The sequence below is a fragment of the Amphiura filiformis genome, chromosome 19 (genome assembly GCF_039555335.1).
Source record: "Amphiura filiformis chromosome 19, Afil_fr2py, whole genome shotgun sequence".
Classification (NCBI taxonomy): domain Eukaryota; kingdom Metazoa; phylum Echinodermata; class Ophiuroidea; order Amphilepidida; family Amphiuridae; genus Amphiura; species Amphiura filiformis.
In genome coordinates, this window is record NC_092646.1 from 25,494,739 (window position 1) to 25,512,974 (window position 18,236).

General features: G+C 37.1%; 1 protein-coding gene across 2 annotated transcripts in view; it reads left to right on the plus strand.

The window, feature by feature from the left end:
* LOC140141110 (uncharacterized) overlaps nt 1-18,236 on the plus strand; it is a 66,933-nt gene that overhangs the window by 12,163 nt on the left and 36,534 nt on the right. For both annotated transcript variants that reach the window (XM_072162894.1, XM_072162895.1), the window contains exons 5-11: nt 7,300-7,455; nt 7,958-7,987; nt 9,553-9,711; nt 11,319-11,630; nt 13,308-13,575; nt 15,655-15,803; nt 17,212-17,417. In XM_072162894.1, coding sequence (XP_072018995.1) covers nt 7,300-7,455; nt 7,958-7,987; nt 9,553-9,711; nt 11,319-11,630; nt 13,308-13,575; nt 15,655-15,803; nt 17,212-17,417 — 1,280 coding nt within the window. The remainder of the gene's footprint in view (nt 1-7,299; nt 7,456-7,957; nt 7,988-9,552; nt 9,712-11,318; nt 11,631-13,307; nt 13,576-15,654; nt 15,804-17,211; nt 17,418-18,236) is intronic.

Consider the following 18,236-nt stretch of genomic DNA (forward strand, 5'->3'; position numbering starts at 1 on the left):
TTGCTATAAAATTAATTTTCTCGGTTAAATATAAATCAATAATTTCATCTCCCATTCACCGTATGTGTTGAATTGACTACGTAATAATCAGACACTCGTCGCACAGTGTCATCGCCCCGATATCTTCATGGCAGAAATCGCCATGGTAGGTTGAATCCACCGCCACGCATGGCTATTTTGTTCCGACCTGTTTAATAGTTTTGAGACGCCGAATGACATCTGACTAAGGCTACTGACAATAGCCCGGTGACTAACCTCGCTAGTGTATGAGTGACCATGGTACGCCATATGTCATCTGCTTTTAGCCTACCTCCACGATTGACCTATACACTGCGCTATATAGTCGGCACATATAAAATCAGAATTATTGTCAGTTTTTGAGTTCAAGACGCAAGCTTCTTTCTCAAGACGCTAGCTAACGACTATCATATCTATTCAAAACATATATTCAAGTTCAGGAACCACATCTGGCTTCTTTAGACGAAATCATTTACGGGAGATATTCATCATTTTCTACCCCGGTATCCAACGATTTTCGTCTCATATCATACTCGTCCATAGCACATTCACGTGTATCGATCCCGGGTATTGATTTTAGTATCTCTGGTGCACCAAGTAGTTATTAGCCAGGCGATGTCGGTGTGCGTCGGTATAGGCTAACTGCACGTATCACGTATCCACTCCTTTTGAAAGCCGTATCTTGCTAAACAAATGTATTTAGGCCAAATTAATATTGATTCGAATTATGTTATATTCATTTTACATGCAAAAAAATTAAAATAAAAAACCGAAACATGTACTTGATGTAATTTCAACCAAGAATTTCACTGTTTCGTAGTGAATCAATGCACAATAATGCCATTGACAATACATGGTACCATGCGTTCAGCGCTGATATGTACAGAAGGCTGTGCGCTACCATTAATAAAAATTCATAAAAATTCATTCATTCATAAAAATATCAAACTCAATTTGAGCCAAATTTGGACATCAATCGGGTATTTTTCCTTTATGTACCATGCAATATTCATAAATATTGGTCGGAAACCACCCAGTCGAGCCAACTTTATGCAAATTGATCACGCATCGACTCATGACCACTTGAAGCAATTTGCCTTCTGCTTGGCTGACCGATATTGCATAGCATGTACACATTCCAACAAAGGATTTGAACCGGTGCATCGCGGTGTCATTCACCGTAATCGGTATTCTGTCGGTCCGTGTCACGTCACTTCCGGTTGATGATGTTCGAGTGAAAACAAGTCCCTGATTCGATTTTTGTTGATGATTTCTGTCATTGGTGTTATGTAAATTTCGATCGCAAATAGTCAGTGGAATCAAACAACCGTTTCTAAGTCTTTTAGAAACTTACTTGATTTACCGTTTATATACTGACAAACTTAAAATTAAATTCCATGGTCGAGTGTCGTTTTTTCCGAAATTGAATGCCACTCCAGCAACATCGCTATGTAGCCTCCTTCACAGCCGGTTTCTGTTGTTCACAACAAACCGTGCGCCACATGCAGTTTGGGCCCGAGACTAGAGATAGCCCGGATGTTCGACCGACAGAATAGCGCAATACAGTCCTTTCAATCAAATGTTGTCATCAACCTATTTGATGGTAGTGCATTTGTTATGTGTGTGAGACGAACTGTCGCGGTAGATTGCAATCATGCTTTTGTTAAATGCATTTGAGTAGTCTGCTATATTTACGGTATGATACGCCATATACACCGCCTCTATAGCCGTGCATGCGCAGGTCATTGTATACATTCTCATTTACATGATCATCCTCTCGTGGCAGTGTATACGGTTCTCATGAATATTTGGCAAACAGTCCAATGGTGCTCCAATTGTATTGGCTGTGGACGGCGATATGTAAATTGGGTGATGATGTCACAGCTCATTATAGTTTGTCCCTAAGTCTATGTTATTCTTTTCCTTCAGTAATGGCAGTTAAAAACACCCCTACACTGAACTTTATATAACAGTCTCCATAGCCTTTTGATTACTAAGAGTAAAGAAAACTGTAACATTTTCGTAAAATCAACCCACAAAAGACCTATTTAGATCAACTTCCTTCACCTGCACAACAACTGAAATTGTGGGGGAAAACCAATCTTGGACTGTGCCAACTCTGCAATCACCGTAACCGTACTCTGCTCGCTTCAGAATGGTAGGTACAACTGGCGCCATGGCCAAACGCTAGGAATAATAGCATCAGGCCTGGCACCATATATTGATGAGGCTAACAACAGCAAAACAACAGAATAAAAGTATACTCCAGACCTCATCCCTACCATTGCTTTCTGCAAACATGGTACTGCTGATGGCACAACATATAGGAACCCAGTTCTACCTACTCCAAAGACAGAAGTATAAGCAACATCCTGAAGAAGGCTAGAGAATGGACCTTCCTGATGGATGAGGAGCACAAGCCAATAGTTTTCTCTCCAGAAATAGCAGAAACTTCCAAGCTGCCTGATATTATGATCTACGAGGGTCGTTCAAAACGTTCTACCTCCATCATCACATCTCTGTTGTCTTACGTGCCAGGAAATTGAAATTACCCATGAGTACACTCGTGAATCTAGGCTATAAAATAAAAGTTATTTGAAGAAAATATCATTTTTGGTTGTTTTTATTATGTTGGTTAAAGCGAATATATATTTGGTACGTCGGAAACGGTTAAGAACTGGAGCCAAACGTTTAGTAAGCGTCATGTTGTAGCGGTTGTCCAACTGCTTACTCGGGATAAATATTTTGTTCCTATTTGAGCTCCCTGACATCAAAACAAAATAAAATACGTTTTGTATGAGAAGAAAACATCGAAGGGTTCAACAGACACACAAATGTTAGTGAAATTTACAAGATTTCGACTAAACCACGTTTAAGGGTAAATCATAATTACGTCTTATTTTAAGCAATGGATGCACCATGAAGTGGAAATAAGATGAACAGTTTGTTAATAACCTTGTATATACTTACAAAATACAAAAACTGTGCATATTACTTATTTGATTTCAACTTATGAACCAATTAATACGACTTGAACCAGGTGGATGTGAGTTCATAAGAGCAATGTCGGGGTTTATAGATCACAATTTTTCAATCGATGTGGAGAGATGATGTCCGACCAACAGCCATTATAACGAATGTTATGTTATGTTCATGTTCAACTAATTCCAGCGGACGGTCTGTGGCTAGTAAGGAATCGTCTTTGACCATGCGCTGATCTGGCTGGTCAGGAAGATATTTAATATCCCGAATTTATAATATGCCTACCAGTTCCATCGTATAACTGATTGCTAGAGAATATGTGTTACCATGTTTAATAAATTTGTATTTATCGTATAATAAAATGTGGCCAAATGTATAATGTGTACATAGTGTGTGGATCACAAGAATACAATAATCTTCTACGGACTTGGCTACTAAGCATGTCGGGAAGGATATTGACCTATGTCAGTTATCATGTTAGAGATGAGGTCCGACCAAATGCTTGTGTCATACTTTTGTCGCTGAGCGGTGTGACGCACGCGCATTGCAGACAAACGGACACAATCGAAGCTTGTCATTGGTTAATACGTCTTGCCTGTTGCCGCTTGGCATGGAGTATGACGGGGGCATTCACTGTGTGCGATCATGCGTGAGAGGCAATTCCCGATCATATATTAAGTTCCCTGCTTGAACCTACCCTTTTTGTGCAAAAGACACGATAAAGACACAAAAATGAAGCAATTTAATCATTTTCAGTATATACTTACAAAATACAAAAACTGTTTACAAAATTAGCCTTTCTTTTCAGACTGTTTCCGGCGTACCAAATCTGTATTCGCTTTAACCAACACATCTTAACATCCAAAAATCACATTTTAATCAAATAACTTTTATTTTGTAGCCAAGAATTCAGAGTATGTCATTGGTTATTTCTGGCACGTAGAGATATGATGATGGAAGTAGAACTTTTTAAATGACCCTCGTATTCAGCCACCAGCAAACTTGTTATCATCATAGAACTGACAATTCCATCAAAGGAGAACCTATCCAATGCGTACGCCAGGAAAAAGTGTAACTATAAAGACCTGGTAGCCGAATGTGAAAACAAAGGATGGAAAATGGGAAGCAGAGGCTTCTAAAGCACATTACTAACCAAGTGTTTAGCTGCATTAGGAGGAGCCCCAAGGAAGAAAAAAACCAATTCTAGACGCTGCCTCCAACACAGCACTGGGAGTCAGCTACTAGCAGGAACACAAAGGCATTCCGACAGATAGAGTTTATACCAATATTGTCCGAGGGAATGGGGAAGGTTGAGCACTCATAAACCGGTTAACCCGTCTATGTCTGGTCCTATTAGCCCAGAAACCTCGGAGATTGGTCTGCAACAAGGTGTTTCGCGCACAGGAATCCATATTCACATCATAAAAAGGCATTAAATGAAAATGTTATACGGCAAAATTGTTTCTAAAAACGAAATGCCCATGCCTTACAGGAAACCAACTTATGTCACGACTTACGACAGCCTTATAGTAGGGATAACCATCAAAATGCCCATGCCTTACAGGAAACCAACTTATGTCACGACTTACGACAGCCTTATAATAGGGATAACCATCAAAATGCCCATGCCTTACAGGAAACCAACTTATGTCACGACTTACGACAGCCTTATAGTAGGGATAACCATCAAAATGCCCATGCCTTACAGGAAACCAACTTATGTCACGACTTACGACAACCTTATAGTAGGGATAACCATCAAAATTTCATGTTGCCCCTATTCATCAATAGAAGTATTTTGGTGGTTAAATGGTCAAAATCGGTCAAAAACTTTTCGAATTATGAATTTTCAAAGTTTCCCATTCTGACCGGTCATTGGAACGAAATAAAATGACAAGGTCCTAAAATAGCAATTGGGAGCAAAATTGGCATAAGCATATATTTACCTTTATATGTTTCTTTATTTTAACATATATGCAAACATGAAACAAGCATATTGTGAAAGTATCAAAGGGTTTCTTATGAAATAGCACTTTACTAGTCAATGGCATAAATATTCTTTTCAAACCGAGGCATTGAAATCATGCATTTAGAGAACATTTGCCAAAAATCATCCAAGATGGCCGATATGGCACAAAAGTCCAGGTGATTTTTTTTTCACAACCAAAAATTTCAATGTTATTGGGTTTAATATGACCAATTAGTAGGTGTATCCAAACAAAATCTTAAGTGTCATTGAAGGTCATTGACTCATTCACAACAATAGAGGTTATCCACTTCACTCATCATGCTCATGTGTGACTTCTAACAAAAGGTGCTGGTTCCCGTAGTATTCATCATTCAAAACAATTCAATGCTTGACCTCGGAGTTACCTGCATGACTTTCGCGGGCTATTTTGAAACAGTTATGGTTGCACATTCAGGTACTTCTTTTGAAAGTTCTAAACAAGGTATAGCCAGCAGCAAGTTGTAGATGGTATAGGCCTAAATATAAGAAAACGTTTAGGGTTGAAATCAGGTGAAAAATACATCGAATGAGCACGAAACTTCACATTTATGTTCAGAAAGGTGTCTTCTTATAGCATGATTCGAAAGGAGTATGGAAATTTCAAAGGGAAGTTGGTGATTTGTAACTCGAGATCGACTTATTCAATTTTTTAACCTTTTTATAGAGGGTATGATAGAGGTATTACTGGCAACTCTGCCAAATTACAGCTCAGTTGGCCACGTTTTTCACCTGATCTTATTAATCTGAATATTTTGTGCCATTCTTGAGCAGTGCTGAACTCAGCCACTGGCAATTAAGCGCACTGTGGCGATGGACCAATTTTGACTCGCACTTACAGGAAAATGAAATAAGTTATGTTGCTGTAATTTGCAAGATAGTTACAAAATATAATTGGCATTAACTTCCCCAATTTGTACAGAAAAATATTGAAAAATAAAAGAATGAAATCAATTTAGAAATGTCTGTGCAAGCCGTGCACAGTTGAGCTCCCTGCATGTCTATGGGAGTGTTCTAATCAAGTTGATGGTTCATTGGTCATCCCTACTTATAGATGTATTTATTGGTTCAATCACTGGTAGACCATTTTTTGTTCAGTATACTATACAATCATCTACTGAAAAACTCACTCTAAAATACATTGATAGACTGTTTCTATTTTGGAAATATACTGCGCCAAAAAAGTATCCTTACACTTGGAAAAATAATCACAATTTTTAAAACTAAACCATATTGGGGTAAATTAGTTTTTTAATAGATGAACTATCCAATCCTGCACATTATAACACCACATTGAATCCAATGTGACCACAACAAGTAAAGTTACACTCTAAATTACAAGGATTTAAAAATAAATCCTTAAGACTGTAGTTAGGGACCAATCAATTTTAGATTTAAAATTAATCTTATAGATTTGAATTTTAAATCTTAAAGATTTAATTTTAAATCTTAAAGATTTAATTTTAAATCTAGCACTTGATTGGTCCCTAATCACAGTCCCTTGGGATTTATTTTAAATCCTTGAAATTTAGAGCGTACAATCAATTGAATAGACAAAGGTCCAGTTTTAAAAGTGACAAACTGGCCTATACAAGGCGCAAAAAGATTCCAACAAGCGCAACAAAGAGACAACACAGTTTCTTCAATGAAGCTTTATTTAAAGCAGTTTTTATTTCAGTTTTTACTTCTCTGTACTTTTCATAACTTTCATTTTATTTGTCAGCTCTCCTTTTGTTTTAAATTAAAGGCATGCACAAATTAGCCATTCACCACTCTCAAACCAGATGTCTAGTCCGTGGAGTTTTGAATAGTCACTTTTAAGAGCAAACTCACTTCTTTTCCATTATTCATCAAAAAACCCATGATCTATTAATAGACCATTCTGTCATACACTTCCTGGTGGAATTTCTAAAATGATGTCATTTCACTTTAATTTATCAGTGATTCCCCTGATGGTGCGATACACTGAACTTTCTGGAATAGTAGGGATTTTTCCAAATATCCAAAATTAGAAATTTTGATGCATGAGAGATTGAGAACTGTCATCACTCATGAAATAATCTAACTTTTAAACAAAGATGAATAATCAAATTAAATTACTCAGAGCACATTACAGATTCAAACCCTGACAAATGACAAATAAATGTTAAATGAAAAATGTTGCTGTTTTCGGCATGTTAGCGCGGGAGCTTTTCAAAATGCAGTAGTGAACGAGATGGTCGTTATATTAAACGAACATTGTGTAAATAAACTATTTGTGTTAAGGGATCATGAGTATTCTTTTTTTCTTTCAGAGTGTAAGGGAGGTGGAAGATGTAATTGTAATGGGGAAGGTGTTGCGAAAGATGGAGGTCTTTTGTCAGACGAGGATGCATTGCCAGTCACATCGGTGTACATTGGTGGTCTTGGGGCAGGACAATCGGCAAAATTTACTGTTGGACCACTAAAGTGTAAGTAGTGATGTATAAGTAAATGAACATCAGTTAACATTTGAAAAAATATGCCTACTCCCCAAATGAAAAAAATTAAAAATCTGTTTAGTATATTGTGCTAAACCTGACATGAATTTGTGTTTGTCTTATATCTTTACAATTCACGTTTTTCGGTAAATCCCATAAACCTGAGATGTCTTCATTTGATGTCACGCCGATGTGCACATCGCTTAGCGAATATCGTTACTGCACATATGAAAGTAGTGACGTGCGCAGTAACCGTATGACGACATCAGCCGTTTACCCGCAAAGGCTTATGGGATTTACCGAAAAGATGAATACAATACAATACAATACAATACAACTGAAATTTATAAAGCGCCAAAAACCAAACAATTGTACTAAGGCGTTGATAAACAATTAAACCAAATAAAATTACAGTCCATAGGCAACGTTAAACAAATGGCTTTTCACAAAGTAGTTCTAATAATAACCAATCTTGCATTTTTTTACAATTCAGGTGATGGTGGTCCAACTCAAACGGAACCAGGTGAGTCATATACGAATATTTTAAGGGGGTACTACACCCCTGGCCAATTTTGTGCCTATTTTTGCATTTTTCTCAAAATTAAAACGCATTGGTTACAAGTTACAAGATATGTATATTATAGGGGCAAGGACTACAACTACTGCACTGACAATTCAGCAACTCACGGCAAGTAGTTATTGATTTATTGATCAAATATTGGTTTTCCCTCATTTTTGACTGTAACTCCACAACTGTTGTCTGTTTTGAAAATTTCATGTGCAGTAGTTGTAGTCCTTGCCCCTATAATATGCATATCTTACTTTTCACCAATGCGCTATAATTTTTGAGAAAAATGCAAAATAGGCACAACATTGGGCAGGGGTGTAGTACCCCCTTAAATGTGATGTTAAAAGGTCTTTAAGGTTCGATTTCTCGAAGCTTGGCTAGTGGTCAGGCTTCATAAGCCAGCAGGCTAGCCCTACCAATGAGGATCCATTTATTGATTTATCTTTCTAGGTGATGTATGATGTGAAATTGTAAGCTCTGAGGACTAATTGGAGTTAAGTCTGAAGGCTTAGGAAGCCTGGCCACTAGCCATGCTTCGAGAAACTGGCCCTAAGAGATCTGATGTTGACGACAAAGCAAATCTATAAATTTTCTGAAGTTGCTTGCTTTTTTCAAAGTTGCCTTTAAACCGCTTCTTTTCGGAAATAAATATTGCAAAAATATGAAGAAAGTTAATGTTATGTCGGCCTTTAACCCCATGAGAACTACCTGCCGATTGGCCAAAAAGAGGTTTTCAGTATCAATTGGACCAATCAGCAACATTGTTAGAATAATTTCACCAATATTTGCAAAGCTCCAAACTGATTGGTGATTAAAGTGACTATATCATATAATTGACCAATCAGAGGCAATGTTAGATAGGTAGTAAGTCAGCCTTTAAGATTGTGACTGTTCTGTTTGAAAAACCGACACACCCCTGTAAAAGCTTTAGCTAGTTCTTCACAGAGGGAGTATTAGTTTAAAATATGTATTCCCTACCGTCTGATGATCGGTATACCCAATGATCGTAAGTAAGGGTATGCTGTGAAACTAGTAGTAACGGTTGCCTTTTCCAGAGGTCTATACTTTGAATATGTTTTTACGCTCACCTGTAATGGGTTTGAGCACTTTTAATTCCAAAGTTAGTCACCTGAAAAATAATACTTGTTATATTCCCTATCTTAAATAGTATTTTTAAGTAATAGAATTTATGTATGAGTGATATAAAACAAATATTAACTGTCTTAAATTCGTGTAATGGTCGAAATATAATCACTCGGTGAAATATGTATTGTTCCATTCCACTCGCCGTTCCAGCTCTGGAATGGAACAATCCATCTTTCACCTTGTGATTATATTTCGACCATCACACTCAAAGACAGTTAATATTTGTATACTATACTATACTTTCATAACACAGCAAGCTGGGAGATTGTCAATGTTAAATATTTGTTTGTTTGCTCATAGGGCTTCAAACACATTTGCCCTTTTTCCTATTTGATAATAACATGAAGATTTGTTTACCTTTGTCATGTTTGTAGAACCTCACGCTCGCGAATCACCTGGAGATTCGGAATACATCTGTACCCTGCCACCACTAAATGGCATGAGAAGATTTGAGTTTGAAGTTCGTGCGGACAGCGGTGGAGCAAGATTGTCATTGCGACCTGAAGAAAATAGTCCAGAAATGATTGAACTTGGTCAGTTTCATTTCATTACTTTATTGATTTTGTCATAAGGTGTTTTATGATTGATTCTAAACGCATGTTCATTTTGTCATGACATATCATTTACACACCGAACGCGCCAAAAAAGGTTTTAATATTTGTATTTACTAGTACAGGGCGCTCTGGGTTTGGAATTTTACATTCCAATGTTTTTCAGCATCCTTGAACCTGATATGATAAGAATTTAATTGGTTCATACGAGGGGTCGAAGGTCACAGTGGGGGCAAAACATAAAAATAATCCCATCATGTTAATGTATCTCAAATTGTTCCTCTCATCACAAAGAAGAAAAAGTGAATTATCATATTTTTCTATGGTGCTTGGGTCGAATAGGTCTAAAGTCAAATATATCATACAAAGAGGTGAAAATTAAAAAATTGTCCGATTTCATCGAAACTGGTCTCAAATTACTCCCCTTAACATAATAAATCTCAAACATAATACTAAATTCAAAATTGTCATGGCCCCCTTAAGAGTTAATGCAGCCAGAGTCCAATAGAAATGTGTACAAGCATAACATTTGGCCCATAATTTCATCCGATTCTGAGGTTAGACATTTTTCAAATAAATTAGTTTCCTATTTGGTTTGCCGAGAGGAAAAATTTAAGACAAATTTCGATTGAATCGGTGTATTTTGACAGATTGGCTATCTGCACGAGATATTTGAGGTATTTTGAGGTATATTACAGCATGGTAGAACATATATTAGCTTTTTGCCAAAATCTTCCAAAAAATCTCCCAATAGTGCCCTGTACTACTATGCAAATAACAAATTTACATGTCCCACATAATCTATCGGGAACACTAACCTTTTGCTAATTCGCTGTCGAAGTTATGTAATAATCGGATTAACTACCATAGTAACAGATGAATACAATTTTTGCCCGCACTGCAGGCAGGTTGCACTCATGTGTGTAGGTCTGCAGATTGAATACAATATGGTGATGCCATATTAAACTTCCTGTACGAAGTTAGTGAACAACTTCGTCTGTCATCAACTACCTATACCTTCTGAATATAAAGTGTGATCTTATCTCATCAGTGGGTAGTGGCGGCAGGAGGATTTGTTTTTTCAGGGAAAATGGGTAGGAAGAAGGGTTTTTTTTTCTCCGAACATTTGCTGAAACTTAAAATTAACATTTTGGGCAGAAAAAGTGGAAATGTCTCCTTATTGGGCTATTTCAATTGAAATACTTACAAACCCTATGGAAGACATGACCTAGATTTCAAGTGGAGTCACTCATTTACGTAATCCTATTTGAAATTTACACTCTCTCTGTGAAAGATTAAGGTCATGACTTCCATAAAAGGGAATAGATTTCAACAGGAATACCGTAGCCCATTTTAACTGGGAAAGAAAGTGAGTGGAAGTAAGCAGCACGATTGGGGGATTATATCCTCCTTGCTGTCGCCCTTGTATGTCTACAACTAATTACCATATCTGTAATTCTCCACATGCATCCATTGATGCGATGGGTCCCGACGGAACACTTCAAACAGAGATTAGACGTACACCTGGTGGTTGTGCCGCCCTTGTATGTCTACAACTAATTAACATATCTGTGTTTGTCCACATGTAGCCATTGATGTATTGGGTGAAGACGGAACACTTCAAACAGAGATTAGACGTACAGCTGGTGGCGATGCTATATGCCCTCCTGTAAAGAACGAAAACAATATTCCGCGACTAACACCAAACGTATTCAATGGTTTCTGGTGCAGTTTTGACCAAGGCCAACTTGAATGCGGTCAAATGAATGAAGCGTCCCAGGGCAAGCCATTCATCAGTGAACCCATTCCTGAAGATTTGGCATGGTTACCAGACTTTCTCTGCTATACCACTGATGATAACCAACCTGGATATTGGAAGTTCCCAAGCTTCTACACTGAAGGTATATAATCATTCAATGTGTTTGGCAATTTACACCGCTTAGACCTAATATTCTGTCCACTAACAACGAATGGGGTATGAATCTGCCCTATTAAGGGATCGGGTAGTAACGTTTGCAGAGTATTTTTATGGGACATGAGAGCACATTAGACACATCAAATTGCATTCTGAATACGAGGAATGTCCTTCTGATATCAAATAATTTTGATTTTCCTGAAATTCGTGATAATACAATTTTTATGGCAAATGATTCAATATTGATATTTTTCATATTTTTTATATTTAATAGTCCCAAGTAAACTTTCTAATGATATGTATTTAAGGTGTATCTGGCTGGGAGGAAAAGTCGTCCATCATTTGAAAATGTTGACCTTTCGTATTGAAGATATAGGCCTACATCCCCCAAAAAAAAAAAAAAAAAAAAAGATTTAAAATTTTAGTTAGAGCGATAGATAGAGAGAGACAAGTGGACACATTAGAGAATGAATTTGGAGAAAACCTTCTGATAATTCTCGCTATTCGCAATAAGGGCGCCGCCAGCGGTTTGCGATGTAATCGTGATGTATCATGGGAAAAGGTCGACATCCAAGTCCGCGCAATACGAATATTACCATGCTATTACATAGGAACACGTGACAATATTGTTTTAGTTTGTCAAAATAAAGGTGTTACACGCGAATCGATACTCAATAATACTTAATAATGTGATTTGAAATGTGCACAATTAATTTTTTTCTCTATCGATTTGCGTGTAACACCGTTATATAGACAAACTAAAAAATATTGTCACGTGTTCCTATGTAATAGCATGGTAATATTCGTATTGCGCGGACTTGGATGTCGACCTTTTCCCATGATACATCACGATTTTCCCATGATACATCACGATTACATCGCAAACCGCTGGCGGCGCCCTTATTGCGAATAGCGAGAATTACAAGCACTCGCTGACCAGCAAGACCTTCCCTCTAAGCTTTTAATCCGATAAGCTGATTATCTATTTGGTTTCATGAATTGGAAGACATTCTTTAATGTATTACTGAGCTCAATCATTTGAAATTCCTGGAGCGTGAGCCACCCAGGCTGGTGGCTCAGCATAATATTTTATTAACAGAAGGCTTTCTCCTAATGAAGAGAGAACGGGGGGCAGAGAGAGATAGGGAGAGAAGGACAGATAAGGGAGAGAGCGGGGGAGAGGGAGAGATTGAATTTTAAAATATTGCACGCTTCGTGATATTTCGAAATGCGAAGAAGATTTTTAAAATATGTTATTTATATTTTGTCAGCTATCATAAATTCGGTTGCCATCGTTTTCATATAAACAAAATGTTAAGGGTAGACGAGGTATTGTTGGTCGAAGCAACCTAAAATCGATTTTCATTATCTAGATCAATATATTATTGAAAATTAACACCTTGATGTTTTGCAAACTTGCTTAATTTATTGTTGTTGATGAGTTATTTATTACATATTACAAACGTGTTGTTGTTTCAGCCCTCTTTACAACGTAACTCAAGAACCGCAGTACCTATAAAAGTATATCTGGGATATTTTAATTCTTCTACACGCTCGCTATGAATTGAGCAATACAATTTTTGCCAAAGCTCACTACCATTCGTAAGATGCTGTGAACTACCAAATCACAACAGTTTAAAATAATTAATAACCTTAATTTCAGAAATCATCAAATGTGAGCACAAAAAAGCTAATATCGACTGTGGCGATCGTTTCGTTGACATTCATTACGCTTACTACGGTCGCACTGACAAGAGCACCTGCCCTGCTAAAAAACGCCTAATGAAGGACACAGATTGTCGGGCAGACACCTCAATGGAGACTGTCGGTAAGAGGTGCCAGGGGAAACAAAAATGCAAAGTTGAGGCAAAGAACGGCGCTTTTGGCGACCCATGTCGTGGAACATTCAAATACCTACGCATAAAATACAAGTGAGTGCGCTTGCCTTTCTTTTTGAAATAAACGATTCCAGTCCGATCACATTATGTAATGCGATCAAGCAAAATCAGACGGAACTCGGAAATATTGATTTTGAGATATAGCCATACAAAGGAAATATTTTCTTTTGTTTCCTGTTGTTTTGGAAACTCTTTAATTGCTAATATCTTTGGAGCTGGTTGTTTAATTTTAATTGAATTTTCTGCAAAATTTAGATTTATAAATGCTTTTTACCTATTATCCTATAGGAAACTGAAAATTTAATATTTCCGAGTTCCGACTGATTGCAAAGATCTGGACAAGGGGGAGGATTTTATGCCTATGGATAAGTCGAAGAGCAAAGATTATTATTTAATTTGTGATGTTGGCATAGAATAACAAAATCCTGAGTATGTTAAAATTTTCGTCCAATTTTAATTTTGTTATTCTTTATTCAAAATAATATTAGTCATAACTGTCGGGAAGGTTTTCTGTCCATATCAAGCTTAAATAAGAAGGGAAAGTGACAAAAACCATACTGGCTATTATTTTGATCGTTTTTAGCGTTTTATGGCGGACATAAAAACTCAACAAATTCGGCTGATTCCAGTTAGGTGGAAGTAGGGACATGTGTAAACATTACAAATATTCCAAAAAATATTATAAGATCGTATATTAGGCCCATGAAAGTCAATTCCGAGTTTATCGTCACTTTTTTTTCCAGGTTGGTGAGGTGACTTTTTCATTTTTCATTATTTCATCAGATTTCATTATTGACCTAAAATGCGTGTTGATTTAAAGCAAAATGGAAATAAATGCGACGAAGAAATTTTCACGAAAGATAGGGACTAGAAAAGTTAGAAAAGAGCCTGGTTTTGCTTCCAAGTTATGAATTTATATGTTTTACAAACAAAATTATATGTTTCCAATTGCTAAAACACTGATACTTTGAAAATAATGAATTATTTTGGCATTTTTGAACATTTGACGCGGGTATTTTTGGTTTCCAAAAAGTGACGCGGGCGGGGACGATAAACTCGGAATCGACTTTCACGCGCCTTATGGCTTTAATTGATATTTAAAGTTTAAAGTGTCAAATCAATTATTAGAGAGGTTGCGATTCCCAAACGCCGTGATTGTACGCCCGTCTATTTATTCAAATTCACTCCCCTGTGACGGTGCGAGGTCGTTTATACAGCCAGTATTGACGCTTCTGCATGTACGACAACGTAGGAAATGTGCACAATTTGTCCGTTTTACAATAATATACTGCGCCAAGAAAGTATCCTTACACTTGTAAAAATAATCACAATTTCAAAACCGAACCCTATTGGAATAAATTTGTTTTTGTAATAGATGCACGATGTAATTCTGCACATTATGACACCACATTGAATCCAATGTGACCTCAAGAAGTAAAGTTACAAGCAATTGAATGGACGAAAGTCCAGTTTTAAAATGACAAACTGGCCTATACAAGCCGCAAAAAGATTCCAACAAGCGCAACAAAGAGACAACACATTTTCTTCAATGAAGCTTTATTTAAATCAGTTTTTTTTTTTTCAGTTTTTATTTCTCTGTACTTTTCATAACTTTCTTTTTATTTGTCAGTTCTTTTGTTTCAGTTTTCTTTTGTTCCTTTGTTTTAAATTAAAGACATGCATAAATTAGCCATACACCACTCTCAAACCAGATGTCTAGTCCGTGAAGTTTGAATAGGCAAAATTGTCACTTTTAAAATTGGACCTTCGTTTAACAAATGCTTGTAACTTTGCTTCTTGAAGTCACATTGGATTCAATGGTCTTGAAATTGTGATTTTTTTTCCAAGTGTAAGGATACTTTCTTGGCGCAGTATATGTCACGTGTCATATCAAAACGAGACACTTTTGTGCATGCTATCAATTGTGAGTGTTTTACATGGGGGTCCTGGCTAAAACTGAAAAATATGGTGAAGGAAAAAAAGGGAGGGAATGTAGGTCTATACTATGAAAACCTAACCTTCATGTGGTTGTGGTGTTTTTCTATGGTAATTCGAGTCAAGTTATGTTTCACTTCTTAATTTTTTCCATTTACCATTTTACACATTTCTCAGGTGTACAGATATTCCAGTCCCCAAGACGTTTGCCACTGGACCATGTAGGGACAATCCCTGTGCTCCTGGGAGCACCTGTGTCGCTAAGAAGAATGGCAAATATGAATGCCTTTGCAGGGAACAACAAGAGTGGCAAAACTGTGATGAAGGTATTATTTATTTTATTGTTTTATATACCTTGTAATTTTCTTATGTCATAATTCGGTCGTCATTCACTTTTCATCTTAGATCATCCTATTAATGTCGATCATTATTGAATTTTGAAAATTAAGGTGGTGTTGTAGTATACTTCCTTACTCTCTCTTGAATCGACATAGACAAGGGAATACGTAAACTAGAAGTGTGATAAAACATTTAAAATAATGTTGTTGTTCAGCGTGTATCTCATAAAATGTTACAATCTAAAGAAAAATACCGTAAAACCCGTCTACAAGCATATAGAGTGCCTCTGATGAAAGCTACATTAATCCAGGCGCCATTATGGAATTTGAGCAAATAAATTACGGATCTAAGCATATACAAACAAGTATTATTTTAAGACCAATCTATTGTATTAGTATATTTACGCTTTCATAAAAACATTATATATGCTTGTAGACGGGGTTTTACGGTATATCTTTGTTTACCCAAGTCTATGTAAAGCTATGTAAGTAAAGGGACAGACTAATCACTCATTTTGCTTTCCCGATTCTGTGGTTATGTGGTTATTTACAAAAATACAGAAAATCCTAGTGGTCCAAGTTTCCCTACTTAACAGTGGCGTAGCTTAGTGGTTACGGCGTTGGACTCATATTCTGAGATCCTGCTCGACGTGCGTAGGTTTGAGTACCCGTCCCACTACCGTGTTGCGCCCTTGGGCAAGGCGCTTTGCCTCGCTTGCCTCACCCTAGCTAGGTGCAATATGGGAATCTGTTAGGGTATAGTCACAGTCGTTGTACTTTTGCCATTTGTATGCAGCAAACGTGGTTCCGACATATTATTATGACGGCGGAATAAATGTAAAGCACTTAGAGGCTGTTTACAGCATAAAGCGCTATATAAATATCTACATTTATTTTATTCAAATTATTTATTATCATGGCCGTCGGTAAATTGGCGTTGGTGAAAAAAAGAAGTCAACAATTGGCCATTTTTGTGTGCATTTCTTATGCAGGTTGATGAAATCAATAGTATACATGTAGTCCAAAACTGCAAATCTTGGATGTGACCTCTCCCTTTTTTCATGTTGACGTTGCCAAATTAAAGGATAATGACATATATAAACGTAAAAGTGCGTTTGGGTAAACATCGGCAAAAAAAGTATTTCCGTCGGTACACTTACCAGTTGTGCCCCCCCCCCCCGGTTCCAATAACCTAGCTACACCACTGCTACTTAGGGAGTTGTGATTTATCTATCACCCTTGAATTAGCTATTGCGCAATGTATGGAAATAATATCATGTCTCATGCTCAAGCAAATTGACTGTTACTTCTAAACAAAAGCTCTAAAAAATCTCGCTAGTCAAAAAGTATTTTGATATTGCGAACAATTTTTAGAACCGCCCTTGTTCTATTACAGGTCAGTCTATGTGCAAGGCGTCTGGTGATCCTCACTACACAGACTTTAATGGCAGAAAATTCGATTTCCAGGGAGACTGTACGTACGTGTTAGCCAGACCAGTCGGAGAAAACCCTCCATGGGAGGTCCATGCTAAAAACAAACCACCATCGGCAAAAAAGAAAGTCACAAAAACCTACAAGGTCACTGTGATCATCGGAGATCAGGTACGGAAATGCGAACTATTACATTCATGACATTGATTGTTTCATACACTCTTAGATAGCGAGAAACAAGTGATATTGTATTTATTACCTCTAAATAATGCACGGGCGCGCACTCCGCGTACTACATGCAGTGCTTTCGGACGCGTTCATTTTTCTTGCAGGTTGATGCATTTATATTTGCTTGTGTTTTCCAACACTTTAGTGACAATATTTTGTTACAAAAATATTAAATCTCATGGAATTATTTTTATTCTCTTGTATCAAATAGGTTAATAAATGCGTACCACTACTTGCGCGAGAAAGTGTACATAATAATGCACTTGTACTGAGATGTTGATGCGCCTAATGCACTCCCCGTTCGGGGCTCGTGCATTTAGACGCATCAACATCTATGTACGCGTACATTATTTTGTACAATTTCACTCCCAACAAGTGGTACGCATAAACCTATAGATAATGCACGGACGTGTCCTAATCGCAGTGTTTTCGGACGTGTTCATTTAGACTGCGGTTTGATGCATTTATATATGCTTGCATTTTCCTACATTTTTAGTCACAATTTTGTTGTAAAAATATCAAACATCATGGCATCATGGAATTTTTATCTCGTGTTTGTATGCATGGCGTATCAACATCTCAGTTCTCGTGCATTATTTTGTACAATGTTACTCCCAACAAGTGATACTAGTGAATAAGTAGTCGGAATGATAACATTCATACGATACCTTAAAATAGGCTTACGTTTTGTTTTCAACGCTTATCAACCTACAATCTTGGGGGAAAAGTACTTGTAACATTTAGCACACTCGAAATTCCGTC